This window comes from Symphodus melops (assembly GCF_947650265.1).
Source record: "Symphodus melops genome assembly, chromosome: 11".
Classification (NCBI taxonomy): Eukaryota; Metazoa; Chordata; class Actinopteri; order Labriformes; family Labridae; genus Symphodus; species Symphodus melops.
The window spans coordinates 12,531,939-12,548,436 of record NC_136701.1 but is presented as its reverse complement, the minus strand read 5'-3'; the positions used below and the strand labels follow the sequence as shown (position 1 = coordinate 12,548,436).

The window sequence follows — 16,498 nt, the reverse complement described above, 5'->3', positions numbered from 1 at the left end:
ACGTCCTTAGAGGGCGTTACCATCTACATGCTGCTGAATGAATCCACTTTACCAGACTTAAATACTATCACGGTTTCACCTCCATGCCTAACACCGGTAAGATACTGTATCTCTATGTAAATACATACAGAAAAAGAAACCGACGTTTGCTTTTATAATAAGCAGTGTATTTTTAAATTGCTCGCGCTCAGGTTATTTTCAGCATCGGCAGGTAAACGTCCTCATGTTTCATAATAGAAATTTCTCTGTACTAACACACAGGAACTAAAAGCAATTTGACCTGAACTTTGGCTCTTTTTCAAGATAATCACAATAACTGAACGAGAATACTCAAGATCACGTTCATTTGGTCAAATAAAAAACAAAGGTTTAATTTAACCTGAAACATCACTAAACTAGTTTTGCAATTCTGTATAAAGATCAACATTGTCATTTGTCAGGTTTTTGTTAGTCATAATCTGTGTAGAATTTCATTAAGGTTGCGTTATGTCTTTCAGAAGCTGTACTCCCTCTCAAAATACCTATTTAAAAAAAACAAAAAACAAAAATAAACGCTCCATTGTTTGTTAAAGACGTATCACAATATTACTGTTATTACTGTAATCAACACCAAGACATATTGTAAGACACACAAGGAACGTATTTCATTGAAACGTTTGTTTGGAGGCCAGAATAATGCAATAACAGTGCATATGGTAACTGGTAACTACATATTTTTGTGAAGTATTTCATGATGGAGATACCTCAAAGCTGTGCTCATGATATAGGCCTAGAATAGAGTAAAAGTGCTAAAGTGTTTTTTGCATCACTGCTATTAACAAAGACTTAACTTGGTTTGTGATAAGGCTTATGCAATGAGGTTAAAGATAATGCTAAAGAAATGTTCACCCGCTAAAACAGTGATAATGTTAAGAGTCAAAGTTATTTTGCAATAAGTTTACAGATTACACTGACGACAGTTGCACGTTATTGATTATGCTTATAATTGAAAATGTTTGTAGTTTTTGGTATGAATAAAATGTATTTATTGTTTTTATGTTGTGTGTTTGTTTGACTGATTTGTTAATATTTTCTCAGGAGACCAACAATGAAGCCGAACAGTCAAGCTCTCAAACACAAGTCTTCTCATGACACAGAGAGGGAATTTGGAGGAACCCTGGGTGAGTAAGAGCAGATCTGGCTCCATTCCTTTATTTAAAACATTTTAAATTTTACCTGACATCCTCTCCACATTAGGTGTGAAGAAACATTACTTTCACATTTGCTCCCTTTAAATGAGTAAATAAACAGTCTTTTACTGATGCATTTATTTTCTGTGTATTTGTGAATCTTAATTGCATCAGTTATGTATTTGCAGCTCATTTACTTTTAATGCATCTGTATTTGATTTAAATGCATGTACTAAATGATTGTCTCCTGTCTTCTAATGTTTTTATCACAAACCACTGAAGATCCAATGTACATTTGAAGCAAAATATGTAAAAGAGCTTCCTGTTTGTCTTACAGAAAACAAGAAGTTTAACAAAAAGATGTAGTGACATTCAGAGCCAGCATACAAAGACCTCTCAATATAATTTACTATGATACTCAGACAAAGTCACGTGTATTGTTTCATAAATTTGCTAAATGACTTCTTCTGATCATTCTTAAAGCTGCTGTCTCTATAAAATGAACAAGATAACAAAACTCTTTGCAAACAAGATCACTAGTTTCACAGCAGGAACGCCATCAGCAGGACTGCTCATTACAGCTCTAATTGACAATCAAACAAAACCACCCAAGTAGGCTTTTACATTGTAGACATGACACGGAATAGTAGAACACACACATCACAGACTCTATGTGTTAGTAATAGTGTGTGTTGTTGTTGTGGTGCTTTATCCCCTGCTGTCTTCTTTAAATTGAGTATCACAGCCAATTTGCTCTCCACTTATTTTAAAAGTGAAATCATGTTTTGAAGCTGACAGTTCTGCTCTCAGCAGAATACTGATCAGACAGTACTGAAGTGAAATGCCAGGGTTTATTTCACGCTCACTGACAGCTAATCTAATCCTTTTATAAATACATGCTATTATACATGCTAAATCACTTGGATGCTGCTTTAATTTCTTTCTATAATTTAATATAAGCTCAGTAATGGGAACCAGGTTGTCTTAACCCGACCAGTCTGTCTTACTTTAATCTGTGATCATCTATCAGGTGCTCTGTGCATTCCTGTCTTTCTTCCATTGACGGTGCTCTTCCTGATCTCCGTGAGTCGGTCCTCTGAGGCCAGTGTGCTCCAGTGGCCCCCATCGCTCCCCTCCACTGAGCAGCTGTGGGACCCTCTGGCCCCTGTGGTTCTGCTGGGCTGGATCGGCCTGCATGCACTTCTCTATATGATGCCACTTGGAAAGGTACATTATGTACGCATGATAGTGGGTCTGATGAAGGTTGAAGTTACACGAACACACAGTTAATATGCGTCTGGAAGACTTTTCAGGGCGGTTTTGTGATTCAACGTTTCATGTAATCATTTTGTAAACTTTGAGTCATGATTGCATGATGAAGGACTCGGTCATGAGAAATACTTAAAAACTTAGTGATGAAGGTCGACTGTCAACGATCGATGGAATTGAAAACTGATCAAAATGTGTTATTAAAGCAGCACTACAAAACATTCGCTGAACAGTGGCCACTGTGGCCACAAGGAGTAATTACAATCACTCTTTTGCATTTGCCTTACTTTCCCCAGAAGCACAGGTGGAAACCATAGACTCAGTGGTGTAATGCAGGGTATAAACAGGTACAGATTGAACACACTTATTTTTCATTCTCCATTGAGTATGCCCACTTCTAAATCTCATCTGATTCACACCATTCCTAGGATGGGAAAGGGATGACCCTTCCTACTCTGTCCCTAATTGGCTAGTACACATTAACTTATTGTGCAAGAGGAGTCCTATGTCACTGTTATTAAGAGACGCTGTGTATGGGACGCTTGGGGAAAAATGAAGAGTATTCAATTCAATTCAAAAAGTATGCCCACTTCTTCAAGCACCACTATTGACTGTATACAAAGATGGATGACATGATAGCAGTAGGCCGTCCCCGCCAACAAGCACAAGGAACCTACAAGACAATGTGCATATTAACCCAGATATGACTAGAATTTCGATTAAGAGACTTCTTACTTACATTATAGCAGGATAATAAGATGAGACATAGGGAAAAGTATGACTGTTTTCTGATAATAAAATGTGCAATGTTCAATATGTTCACCTGCAGGTGTCTGAAGGATTAGTGCTGAGGGATGGAACACGTCTCAAGTATCCCATAAATGGTCTGTCGTGTTTTATTTACATTTGATAGGTCATATAAATGTGTCAAAAGCACAATTTGAATAGTTAGATATCTGAAGTGGGATTTTCACATGAACTTTTAGTAATAGACAGTGCTCAGTGCTCTTTAGTATTGTTTTCTATGACAGTGTAACTCTAAGAACTAATGTTAGGAATACTTGTGATGATTATGTGTTTGACCTTTATCACAGTTTGAGTGTTATATTGTTTTTAATGTAGACCCTTAACTTACTGGCCTACTCACCTCTTGTGAGAGCTTACTGGAGTTACACAATGTGTAGTTTCACGTCTTACATCTTTTACCTTTATTTAGACCAGCCCTCAGTCAGCTCGTTTCTGCCCCAGGCTACAAGACTTACTTCTCTTTGTTTGTCTCCCTCAGGTTTTCATGGCCTGTGCATCAGCGGAGTGCTGCTCATGTTGTTTGTGGGGCTCGGGGCTCCTTTGGGGTATCTGTTTGAGCTGCTGGTGCCTCTGGCTGTATGTGCAATAGCAGTGTCATTCCTGTTCTCTGCCTACCTCTACATCCGCTCCTTTTGGGCTCCTTCTCATGCTCTCGCTGTTGGGGGCAACACAGGTGAACACATCATTAAAGGAAAAATGCCCCCTAAAACACTCTTTAAAACTCTTACCTGAGGAGTACTGGACATTTTAAGACCTTTTGTGTGCTGTTTGTTGAGGGATTTGTGTGCTCCTGTGGGTAATTATCTAACAGCTAAGCTCTTCAGGAGCCTGCAGGTATCAGGCAACAGCTGAACACTCACTTTTAAGTGAGCTGAGCTGCTACACCGGCAAGCTGTGCCCTACTGTACCTGAAAGGCAAAAAACAGAGAGCAGTCAGAGTTATGATTCAGCTCCTGCTCTCTGATTATTACATTCGAGCCACTTTCTGGAAAGACAGAACTGTCAAGGTTTAAAGCATGTTTATAAAGCCAGGTGATGAAATTGTACGAAGAATCAGCTCCCTTTGGTGCCCCAGTCAATATGTTGTAACTTTTCTAAAGTAAAAAATAGGCACTTGTATGTAATAATAAAAAAAAAAGCAACAACTTACCAGTGAATCATTTTTTGGGAAGTTTACAAGCTCAAAAACTGTACAAAACGTTTACCCTCACTGCCTCAGATTTAACTTGTTGAACTAGGATGATGTTCTACATTGTAAATGTTAGGATATTTTGCTGAACTGAAGGTGGTGACTGCTGTCAGCATTATATCTGCATAAAATGAGCCTTCATTGTATCTGCGTGTAATAGTAAAAGACGAGTTCAGCTCTAAGTGATCAAAGTTTTGCTCACCTGTAAACATGATGCCTTACTGATCACTTCCTGTGTTTTGTTTAGGAAATCCTCTTTATGACTTCTTCATCGGACGGGAGCTCAACCCTCGGGTTGGAAACTTTGACCTGAAATATTTCTGTGAGCTCAGACCGGGTCTGATCGGCTGGGTGAGTTTCCCTATAATTAAAAATGTTGGTTAAACATACACATACGTGTGTGCACTGTATAAAGCTGATTCTGAGCCAAGAGCAGTTTGATATATAGCTTTAAGTTAATATTTGATAAATGTTTTAACTTTTTCTTTCAAATCTTTTCAACTATTTAAACTCATACTCTTCTCATATAAAAAAAAAAACATGCAGTAAAATGATAAGACTTGATTTGCATGTAAAACTTGAGCAGAACAAAACAAATTGAAACAGTTTCACAACATAAAAAAGTGGAATAAAAACCTATGATCTGTTTCCATGCCATTTTATTTTATTTAATAAGTAAAAATCTTGATATCTTAGTACTGGTCAGTAGTTGTGGTTTGAGAGCCCAGACACACCAACAGGGGGCGGTGTTGCTCTCTCATGACTCTTCAGTCTCTCTGACCGACACAGAATCAGGAACGCTTCCTGATGAGCTGACACACTGGGACAAAGAAACTCATGATAACCTGTCTAAATTCTTTAGACCCAATGAGATATACAGAAGATCAAATGTAAAGCTTTCAGTGATGGTAACAAAAAAGGTTCATAAATGAAGAGAGAACGGGAACATGCTTCTCTTTATCTACACACAAACAAAAAGAATGGCAGGGACATGTTATGCTCGACAGTGTTAATGTAATGTGTCCTAATTGACCTTTTTTCTAAATCTACAGTAAAAGCAGTCAAACCTTTTCACATCGGATTTTTTAAAAGCCAGGTGCGTAGGAGAGGACAGAAAAAGCTCCCACCAACTGACTACAGACAGTGTGTGGGAGAGTTCTGTTTCCTGTTAAATGTTAAAACGGTTTACTCTTTACTTTCAACATCTCACAATTGGGTCCCCAAAAAGTTTCAAATTGTATTTTTTTTACTGACCTTTTTTTTTTTTCTGTAAATCAAGATCACAGGACTGACAGCTCAGTTAGATTTACAGACCTTTCTTTAGAGTGTTATATAAAACATCTGTCATGTTACTGAGAATAATCTATAATGGTCTACAACTCAGACATAACAGCTTGTCTTGGTTATATACAATATTTGAACAATACCATAATATATGTAATTATAATATTTACACATTGAAGAACACAAACTTTGTGAACATTATTTGTGAATTATTCACGACATGCAGCAATGTTTGTGTTTTGAAGCCTCCAACAAATTTGACCTTTAGTAAAGCATCCAAACCCCTCTCTCTCCAACACAGCCTCTCCAACCTACAAGCCATTCATGCATCCAAAAGTCTTCTTTACCACATGGAAAACATTGTGGTTAGATGTGTTTTAGGTATAGAAAACTGGACATGTCATTTTTAGCGTTCAGATAATTATAATAATTTTCATTCAATCCTCAACAAAGTGGCCAGTCACTTTGGTGCAGCTGTGTCATAGTTTACACAAAAGGTCTGTCATAAATGTTACCTTTACAAAGTTTGTCATCTTAAGTTTGAATTAATCATAACAACAGTTATCTCCTGTCACTTAACATATAAAGTGTCTTTATTACTCTCTTTAAAGAGTATTACTCTTTAAAGTAATATTCAGACACCCAACAATCTTAGTCCTCATGGAAACAGCTGGAAAAAAAAAGTCCTTGTAAGCAGCAACAAACTGCATAGAAATCTACCTCGACCCGTCAGATCAAAGAAGAATTCCACAGCCTGTCATTGTGGCAGAGCTGTTGAAGTGGATGAATTTGATTTGACATTTTTTTGGAGCATGACAATTTTATTATTTTTTTTTTTTAATTTGTCTTTGCTGGTTTTTCTCTGTTATGTAATTCTCAAGTGTCAAGCTTTTTTAAAATATGTTCACAGATAGTTTTGTATCAGGCCACAGTGCTTTTTGCTTCCTGTTCCAGTTTGACATAAAGTGAATGTATCTACTCAGAATGGAAGTTAGAGGGAAATCTCTCCAGAGTGAAGTTTGTCAGCATTCACCTCTCCTGTTTATCCCTCAGCTGGTCATAAACCTCGGCATGCTGATGAAGGAGGTGGAGCTCAGAGGATCCCCCTCACTCGCCATGATTCTGGTCAACAGTTTCCAGCTGCTGTATGTGGCAGACGCTCTGTGGAACGAGGTGACCTTTCCCGACAGGGCATCTTTGTTTGTGCATCCATTTAAACTGTGTTCTTCCTTAACCTCTGTCGTGTTTAAAACAGGAGGCTGTTCTGACCACCATGGACATTGTGCATGATGGTTTCGGCTTCATGTTGGTCTTCGGTGATCTTGCCTGGGTCCCCTTCACTTACGGCCTGCAGGCTGCCTTCCTCGTCGTGCATCCGCAGACCCTGAGTTCACTCGGAGCAGCAGTAATAATAGCACTGAATGGTAATAAGGACTCTTTTTCTTTGGGCTGAAATATGCTGTGACTCATGGTTGAAGATGGAGATGCAATCATTTTCTTTTCTCCCTCAGGTATTGGATACTATATTTTCAGAAAATCCAACTCTCAGAAGAACCAGTTTCGACGAGACCCTACTCATCCTAGTGTTGCAAGTGGGTATTCTAAAAATGTTCTTTTCTTTTAACGTGTATTTTCTAGTTCAGTAAATGATCCTTATACTCTTTCATATTATTGTTAGCATTCAAAGTGAACTGATGCTGCATTTTTTTTCAGAGGATAATCGTGCCTTTCCTCCCTGTAAGGGAAGGAGTGAAGTGGTAAAAGATGATTGATTTGAAGTGACTTGCAAATTTTACTCTGAAACATCTTCGTTTCCTGTGACTCCCTGTAGGACTGGAGACCATCGCCACAGCAACAGGGAAACGTCTGCTGGTGTCCGGCTGGTGGGGTCTGGTTCGTCATCCTAATTACCTTGGTGACCTCCTCATGGCCCTGGCCTGGTCTCTGCCGTGTGGTAAGGCAGCTCTACAGCCACTCACAGCTCGTTTAGCAAGCAGGCCTCAGCCACAGTTTTTAACACAATGAGCTCTCATTTAAGAAAGTTGATGAGGTCATAGATAAAACATGTTTTTAATTATATCCACCGATATTTAACATGAGAACAAAATTGAATTTTGTTTTCAAAGACACAATGCTGATTTTCAACATTAAAGTCACATCTTCAGTTCTTCCTGACTGGTGCCTTTAGTCCCAGAAAAGTTTAAGCACATGTACGTACGTTCACCTCGGTGTGTTTCACAAGAATTAGAAAAAACAAGAAAAATTAATAATAGTAGTTCGTCATGGACTCCAAATCAGTTAGTTGTGGTCCTAAGTTAACGGGGAACAAGGAGACAAAAACAGTTGTCACCCTGAGGGAGACTCCCTGACAAAGACTTGATGCACATGAGTTTGTTTGAAGGTCCAACATGAGCATGCCAAGACAATAAAGACATTTTCATTGTTTAAAAAGAAAGTTCCTCGGGCTGTTAATGACATTTAATGGCATACTGGTTTTTCCATATTATTATAGATATTAAGTCAAATGTATGTAAATTGTTGTTCAGTAGGTTTGAGTTCCACATTCTGAATACAGCTTTACTAATAGTACAACAGACACAGTATGAAGGAATACTTACTTAAGGTGTCTCATTACGTCTAGGAACCCTAAACTGCAGTTCTTTGAACAACCAGCAGGAGGCGACTTCTCTAATTGAAAAGTTGATTGACCTCTACGGAATAATGAAACGATCTCTGAGTTGATAAACGACCTCAGATAACGTTGCTCTCGATGTTCATTTGTTAGGTCACTGTCCCTTTCTGAATGATCATGAAGCATGGAATACATTAGGACTGTGACTGACATTTTTCTACCACAACAACCTGTCACAGAGGATAGAAGCTTTAGTATGGGTATTCATCCACTCTCTAAATGGTTACAGCCTAAATGCAGAACTCGAGACTTGGAAAGGGAAAAGACACTGAGGCAACGTCTACTTCAAATCTGCTGTCTCTGATGAATAAAAGGATTTTCCTAATATGCTTTAATTCTGACAAAACCATGCCTTTAAATTCAGTTTACAAACTTTTTAAGAAGACTGGGATTCACTGACGTTTCTCATGTAAGAGCAGAATCTACAAACGCAGAAGAGCACTCTTATATTACCAGTTAATGTGTTTCATTTAAATCTACAGTTCTGTTAAAATGACGATATTTTAGTTTCATAATTAATGATAGTGTCTTCACTGTTAGGAGTCTGGTGCTAGCCCTAGCATTTGCCCTAAATAATCATAACATTAGACTAGATACTGTATAAATTTCAAGACAAGTTATAAATACTGTACATTTGGTTACAATCAAACACATTGTCACTAAATATTTAGCCTAATTGTGTGTGTTTGTGTGCACTAGGGCCCGTCAAAATAGCTCGCACTGGTGCCTGTCATGACTTCCTCAGGACCCTTGGTCCAAACAACATGCTTGTGCTTTTAACTTACGAACAAATGGAGAAGAACTAAACCATAGCTGCAGACAATTCAGTCATTACAGAAGAAGGTTGGGGAATCTGACAGAAAGTCTTCTTTGAAATCCTGTTAAGATCAACCGAAGAAAAATCTTGAGAAATTCTTCAGAATGTATTGGTGATTGAGGCCCAGTCATGTAGCAAATAAAAGGTAAACTGTTGTTACATTTTTATATTCAGTAGATAGGGAATGAAAACTGCATTATCTTGTATGATAGTTGTGGTCCTGTGGTTATTATAAGTGAACTTGACTTCGCAAAGTTTTAGCTCTGTTTTGGCTCTCCTCCTGCTTCTGGTTGAAGTCGTTGACATTAACTGTGTCTGTGCTGGGCAGGTTTGTTCACAGGGCGTCATTCAGCGACTTTATAATTGAAAATCAGCCTTGGATAGCAGGAAGATGCTATCCAATCATTGAAACAGGCTAAAGAGACTCATAAAGCTAAGGGGATTGGAGGAATGGAGTTACATTTCAAAAAGCTGAAGCAATAAAAGACATCAACACTCCATGTTCTGTTCTTTTGTGTAAAGCTACCTTGTGTGTTTTCAAAACGTACTCCCTTAAATTGTGACTGTCAGACTTTTGTTAGCGCTGACACATTCTGCTCATTGGTATTCAAACTTCTCGCTGCCTTTGTAATTGAGATGTACTGTAGTTTCCGCCATAATTACTGCTGCAGATGTCACAAACTGCTGAATTATGCACTGAAAAAGGAAAAAGATCATGCTGACATGTTCAGGACTGATGAAAGCTGCTCTGACAAAGTGGAACAGTGGTTACATCAAGACTGACTGAAGGAACAATGACGGGAGAAAAAGGTATTTTTTATCAGAAACAGGCGAAGTGAAGTCTCGAAAAATTACCATTGAGGTGATTCAACTGAATATTTGAAGCTTTTGTTAGGAGCTTGTTGTTCCTTATACAGATTGTACAGCCGGGGTGGTTATACAACTATTACAGAGCCTTTGATGTCATTCACATTATGAAAATTAATGTTAGTTGTAAAAGAAAAAAGGTGTTTACTCTGTTTTGATCATTTGAGTTCATATAAGTGAGCCATACATGTGGGATATTCTTCTGTGACATTTTCTTGTATTTATTAAATCGTTGATACTGGTTTAGTCCTGCTAATTAATTAATTAGTCTTTGCTTGTTTGTTTGTTTTTTTTCTTTAGGTTTCTCACATCTCCTGCCGTACTTCTACGTTATATATTTCACCATCCTGCTGATTCACAGAGAGGATCGTGATGAGAGACAGTGCAGGGCCAAATATGGACTAGCATGGGACACCTACTGTCGACGGGTGCCCTACAGGATCTTCCCCTATATTTACTGAGCAATGAAGCAGAGGAGTTGAATGGGACCAAAACTGCCACACAAGTCCAAAAAAACATAGCAACAACTTGACCAGAACATTATGTCTTGGACGATGATTATTTTTCATTCATATTCAATTCAATGTGACTTTATAATTAAACAAGGGAACCTTTAGGCCGTAGGACTAAAAAGCCTTCATTACCTTTTGCCCTCACTCAGTGTTCTCACAGCATGAAAGGCTCAAGCCGTAGTATATCTGAAAGCAATGTTTTATGTTTCTTTTAAAAAACTTTTTGAAAAACTATCTTAAATATCTTTTGAAATGTTTTCCCTAGATGATTAAAAAAAAACCCAGTTCTGTGCCCTTTTGAATGGAAAAAAAAGTGTGGCATTTTTTAAAGTGTTTTGTGTTTTACATTTGAAATAAATATCTAAAAAAACAGCCTACAGGAGCCTTTTTGTTTGGGATTCACATGTTCTTCTTGAGCTCAAAAAAGAATCCCTCAGGAAACTTAATTGCTAATATGTGAGAGTGAGGGGATATTTTTTTTTAGCCCTGTTCTGTTCAGTATATCTGCCCTGTGATTGATTAACAACCTGTCCAGGGTTTACCCCTTCTCTCCCCCACTGAGTGCTTGGATCAGCTCCAGCCTCCCACACCCCTAACTGGATAAGTATAGACAATAGATGAACAGAAAGAGATTTAAAAAAACAACAGAATACACTAAATCATGCATCTTAAGGGCAGTTTAGGGCGATTATTTGAACCTCTGTGAATTGTTTTAGAAACAAAATAACGAGTCATACAATTAATTTATGTGTGGAAAAGAAAAACAACTTTTGTCCATTATATAAGATTTGAATCTCAGTCTGTGGAAGTATGCTGGAGACAGCTGAAAGAGCTATTACTGTAGCTGCCATCTTCACAGCCTGTGAAGATGGCAGTTAATAGCTGTGTCAGTTTTTTTTAATAACCTTTTCCAATTTGTTATCGTCGTCCTGTTTAAGTGGATTTTTTTTCCCAGCCGTAATAACAGTGGCTCACCAAGCCTCTGGGCTTTATAACGTCTGTCAGGTTTCAGCTTTGAACACACAGTGTACCAAGCAAGGAAGGAACAAAAAGTATGAAGGCCGTATAAGTGCAGTAAAACTTTCCTTAAAACTAGTCCTGTGTCAGACTAAAAGCTGCTTATGTTTTGCTTTGCATCAGAGCAGGTTGATTCACTGTGGAGTTGACAGGTGGGCGTATTATTAACAGACTGATGCGTCAACGTGAGAAAAGGTTTTTGGGATGGTGCTCACTAGTAAATCAAGTCGTATATCTTACATGATTATTAGCTATATAGATATTGATTTTTTTTGTCAGACTATATTGTTGTAGCATTGGAGTTTCTCTGAGCATTAGATACATTAAATGTGCATTTCTTAATTATACAGTAAAGCTCCGTTCATTTCACCTTTAAGCTAATTTTTCAGTTCAGCCATCCTCTAACCTCGCCTACACAGCACTCAAGCTATTTCATGTTGTTTTTCATATGCTGAGTGCTCATTAAGAATGTACTTGTACAACCACATTGTTGTCTACGTGGTGGCTGCATAGATAGATAGATAGATAGATAGATAGATAGATAGATAGATAGATAGATAGATAGATAGATACTTCATTAATTCCGAGGGAAATTCAAGGCATCCAGTAGCAGTATACAGACAGGCAGGACACAAGACATTAGTTATGATACACACCCGCTGTCCCCCCTCCCCTCTGTATACAATAATCCCCCAAACAAGATTTAGCAGCCCCTATGTGACTAAGAGTAAACATAATTATATGTTAAACCTGTGCAGTTAGCATTAGCAATTAGACTTAAAACTTATATAGCATAATGTACATAACCTGTGAGGAGAGAAAAACGTGTTGGTTAAAAGAGACCTGTAAACAGTTAAGGAACCTTAGAAACAAAGTGCTGGCCAGTGTGTATACTGAAGCTTATAATGTATGTGGTTGTGTGTATACTGCGTGTATACTTTGTTTTACAGCTCAAACTATTGCTCATATTTATGTGTAGAAATGTGTGATAACTTTTGTTGTTGTTAAACTATTGTTTCATAAGAGATCAGTCAGTTGGTTTTTGGATTTTCATGTTGAACATAGGTTTTAATAAATTCTGTATACTTTGACTGTAGCCATGTCATCAGGCAGTAAATAATCACAAATCACTTCAGTATTTGATTTTAGTGTCACTCAAACCCAAGTGAAGCGATATAAACAACCAAGGATTTATTGTATTTAAATTTCAGATTTCACTTGTAATCTAAGTGTTTGTGTGCGTGTGTTTTAAAAACTAAAAGTCTATTTTGACCTTTGACAATTTTCAAAAATACATTTTAAAAACAATATATAGAAATAAGAACATATTTTTACAATATCACTGAGTACATAGTTTCATATACTTTTTTGTCCATGATACACAATTAATGTCTCCGACTGAGTACTTTTATCTTTCTACTGATAATTTAAAGAAAAGACTCTCAATCATTTTCTACCACGGATCCAAACTAACCGTTCAGGGCTTCTGATCCTCATTCTGCTTCAAAAGAAAATGCACTAACTAACACTAACTCCAAAACCCAAATTAAATTACCAACATGAGGTATTTTCCAAATAATGTAATGTTTTCTAAACAAAAGGTAATATATTCTTTTTGTGAACTGCATCAATAATTAGTTTAGGATTTTACTGAGAAAAGTTGATGTCACCTTTACTACTCATTGAAAGTATAACAGTCCTTGACCTTGGTTATGATCAATATTTAAGTAGTCTGGGTTAAAATTAGACCCCGTCATGATCATTACTAAGCACAAAGAGAGCACAGCAGATTTAAGGCTGCAGGGCTCTATTCATTAAACATGAACTGCGATTTGATCTTAAAAACCTTTAATTGGACCTGTCATATTTAAAAAAACAAAAAAACAATACCACTTAAACAGGAAATTAATTACACAACATTGATGACTCAGACAAATGAAAAATACAGAAATTAGATGAAACAACTGTTTTGGTTTTATTTTTAGAGAAAACAATTTTGGCGGTCACATTGTAGTTTGTTTTAGGAGTATTTTGTTAATCTTTGCTCTTATTTTTATAGGTAATGAACATCATGTAGTTTACTTGGTTATAGTTTGATAAATGAGACTGACAGCTGAGACAGATGAGAGCAGCTGACAGAAGAAGAAGAGAAGAAGAGTAGAAGAAGAGTCATGCTCACATCTCTGTCTGGACAGGAGACCCACAGTCCATATAAAAAAACTTACGTGTGAACAGATTTGACGCTTTCTTGGACACAGTGAGCTCTGGTAAGACACCAAATCTGCTCTCAAGTGTTAAAAGCAAACATTTGACTGAAACATTTGAATTGTATAACAACAAAATGGGAAATGTCCCAGTCATAACAGATGTGTAAAATTATTGTGCTTAGTTATTATTAATTAAGACTGCAAGGGAAATATTCTTTCAAAAAATTCATATATATATATATATATATATATATATATATATATATATATATATATATATATATAAAATGTATAAAATATTCAAACAAGATTAATTCTGTGACCAAACCACACAACTATGTTATTACTTCTTGTAATAAAATCGTGTTATATTTTAATAGTTCACTTTTGTGTACTTATATGCCTTATGCCTTTACTTTCCTTTTACTATTTTACTTTTTGCCGTGGCATTGGCCAAAAAAATCCTGACAGTGCCCGTCTTTACCGCTGTATTAATGTTCAACATCCTAGAGTGCCTTGCATAATAATGAATGAGCTAAATGTGTGCATGGGCTTAACAATTAGAACTGTGTTATTGTGTATGGTGTGAGCATGTGCATGTGCATGTGCATACATGCACTTGCCAATTTTGTATGCCAACCGTGACGTTTAAGGCCCATCAGTTGTAGCCAGTTTCCATGGTAACAGCTCTCAGAGAGCACAGACGTGGGAAGGGAGAGGAGCTGAGACAATTATGGTGGTGGAGGGTGCTGGAAGAGGAAGAGTGTGAACGGTGTGAACCGTGGGATGAGACAGAACGAGAAACAGATGCATGTGCTGAAATTACCTGTATTTGTGATTTTGTGTGTGTGTGTGTGTGTGTGTGTGTGTGTGTGTGTGTGTGTGTGTGTGTGTGTGTGTGTGTGCGTGTGCGTGTGCGTGTGCGTGCGCGTGCGCGCGCGCGCGTGTGTGTGTGTGCGTGTGCATGTGCATGCATTTTTGTTTGTGTTTGCTTACTTGTGGGTGTGTGCGTGTGTGCATGCGTGGATGAGTGATGGATTTGTACTTTACTGTGTGTGTGTGTGTTTCAGGTGTCATACATGGAAGCATTAGAGCTATGATTGACACTAGATTGAACTGTATCTTTTTTCATATGAATTTTTAAAAAAGTGTATTGAAAGCTACCTTGAATGGTGTTTTGTTTTGTTTAGCCTCAGTGAGTCAAAATAAATCTCTAATACAATTTAGTTTCCATGGTGACGGCGGGGAATAAAATGTCCTTTTCAAACAGAGGGGAAACGGCAGCTTGAAGACTGGTTGTTGCTCTCTTTTCTGTCTATATCATTATTTTGACATGGGATAACCTGTATAACCTAACAGAAACTTTAAATGAGTCCTTGAGCCGCCTCAGAAATATTTTCAGCATTTTTTTTATTTAATATTGAAAGAAAAGAAATGTTACTAAGCATAAGCATGGGCTTAGTAACAGCCGGAAAGACGTTTTTTAATGAGTGATATCTTGCTGTGTTAGTTTTGTTATGCATTGGGTACACGATAATTTGATATATTAATATTCTGTGGGTGCAGACAATAATGAAAGACCATCATTGTCCTGCCTCTCCAATAGAACCTCTTTTCACATCATTGAGGCATTTTCAGGGAATTTAGTTATTTCTGTCCTTTTTAAGAGGCTCATGTGAATGTCTCTGAAACCACTTCGAAGTACAGCTGCCTTCAATGGGACTCTTCTGCTTCTGTACTCTGTCTAATGGACCACTTGGTATTCTCGCTTATAAAAGATATTTGTCTCCTCCAGAACATCTCTAAAGTTGGCAGAGCATCCACCTGCAAAACTCCTCACACAGTCTGGAAAAATACTGGCCCCAAACATCCAGACAATAAGAAACGTGGACGTGATCTTTTTGGTATTACTGTTTTATTAGAATACGGCATGAGAATTGCTGCTTATTAACTGTACATCAGAGTGTAACCTAATAAATATAAAGTAATCCACCAAATCTACTGTAGCGTACATTGATGATAAATGTATAAAAGACAGATACAAAGAGTTATACTTAAATACAGGTTTCTAAAATGCTTTGTTCAGAGCAACTACATGACATTCAAATGAGATTTCCCATCCTCTCTTCCTCGTGTTCCTGTGCTTTATAATAGTGATTGTCCAGACTTGACACTCACACACTGTTGGCAGACTTTTGAGGTCTAAGCATTGTGTGATTATTAAATTGGAGCATCATTTGGTACACTGTGTTCTGTCTATTGCGTTTCCAGGAACACTGGCAGACTATTGAAGTCGCCTTTGTCAAGTAAATGTTGCAGTTTGGTTCAAATTCACATCACACAGGATGTAAGGGCTGATATAGAACAACCTCTGCTTAAGCAGTGTAGACAAAATGATTTCAAAACCATCAAAAGTGACACTTTGATTTCATATGAGGATACAGTATATCTCGAAATTTGATATATAATTAATGTTTTTGCAAAATATTGTAACACTTTCAGAACCTGTGGAATTATCTGGCAAAAGGTTAAATCACCATCGAGATGTATGGAAAGCAGCTGTGCTCATGTAGAAAAACCTTTTTTATACACTCAGAGCTGTGCCTCAGAGCTTCTTATTTTAAAAAGCCCATAGACAAACTATTGCACTAAATGTTATGGCATAAGC

At 37.4% G+C, this 16,498-nt stretch overlaps 2 protein-coding genes across 3 annotated transcripts in view; one reads left to right on the top strand and one right to left on the bottom strand.

Moving 5' to 3' along the window:
- spata22 (spermatogenesis associated 22) overlaps nt 1-16,498 on the bottom strand; it is a 277,137-nt gene that overhangs the window by 169,728 nt on the left and 90,911 nt on the right. The window lies entirely within an intron of this gene.
- tm7sf2 (transmembrane 7 superfamily member 2) lies at nt 7-10,890 on the top strand. Its single transcript, XM_079355567.1, has 11 exons — nt 7-96; nt 1,078-1,160; nt 2,200-2,396; nt 3,268-3,322; nt 3,724-3,918; nt 4,682-4,785; nt 6,772-6,891; nt 6,974-7,142; nt 7,230-7,310; nt 7,550-7,672; nt 10,395-10,890. Exons 2-11 carry the CDS (start codon nt 1,088-1,090, stop codon nt 10,553-10,555), a joined length of 1,278 nt encoding a protein of 425 aa, XP_079211693.1. The 5' UTR covers nt 7-96; nt 1,078-1,087; the 3' UTR covers nt 10,556-10,890.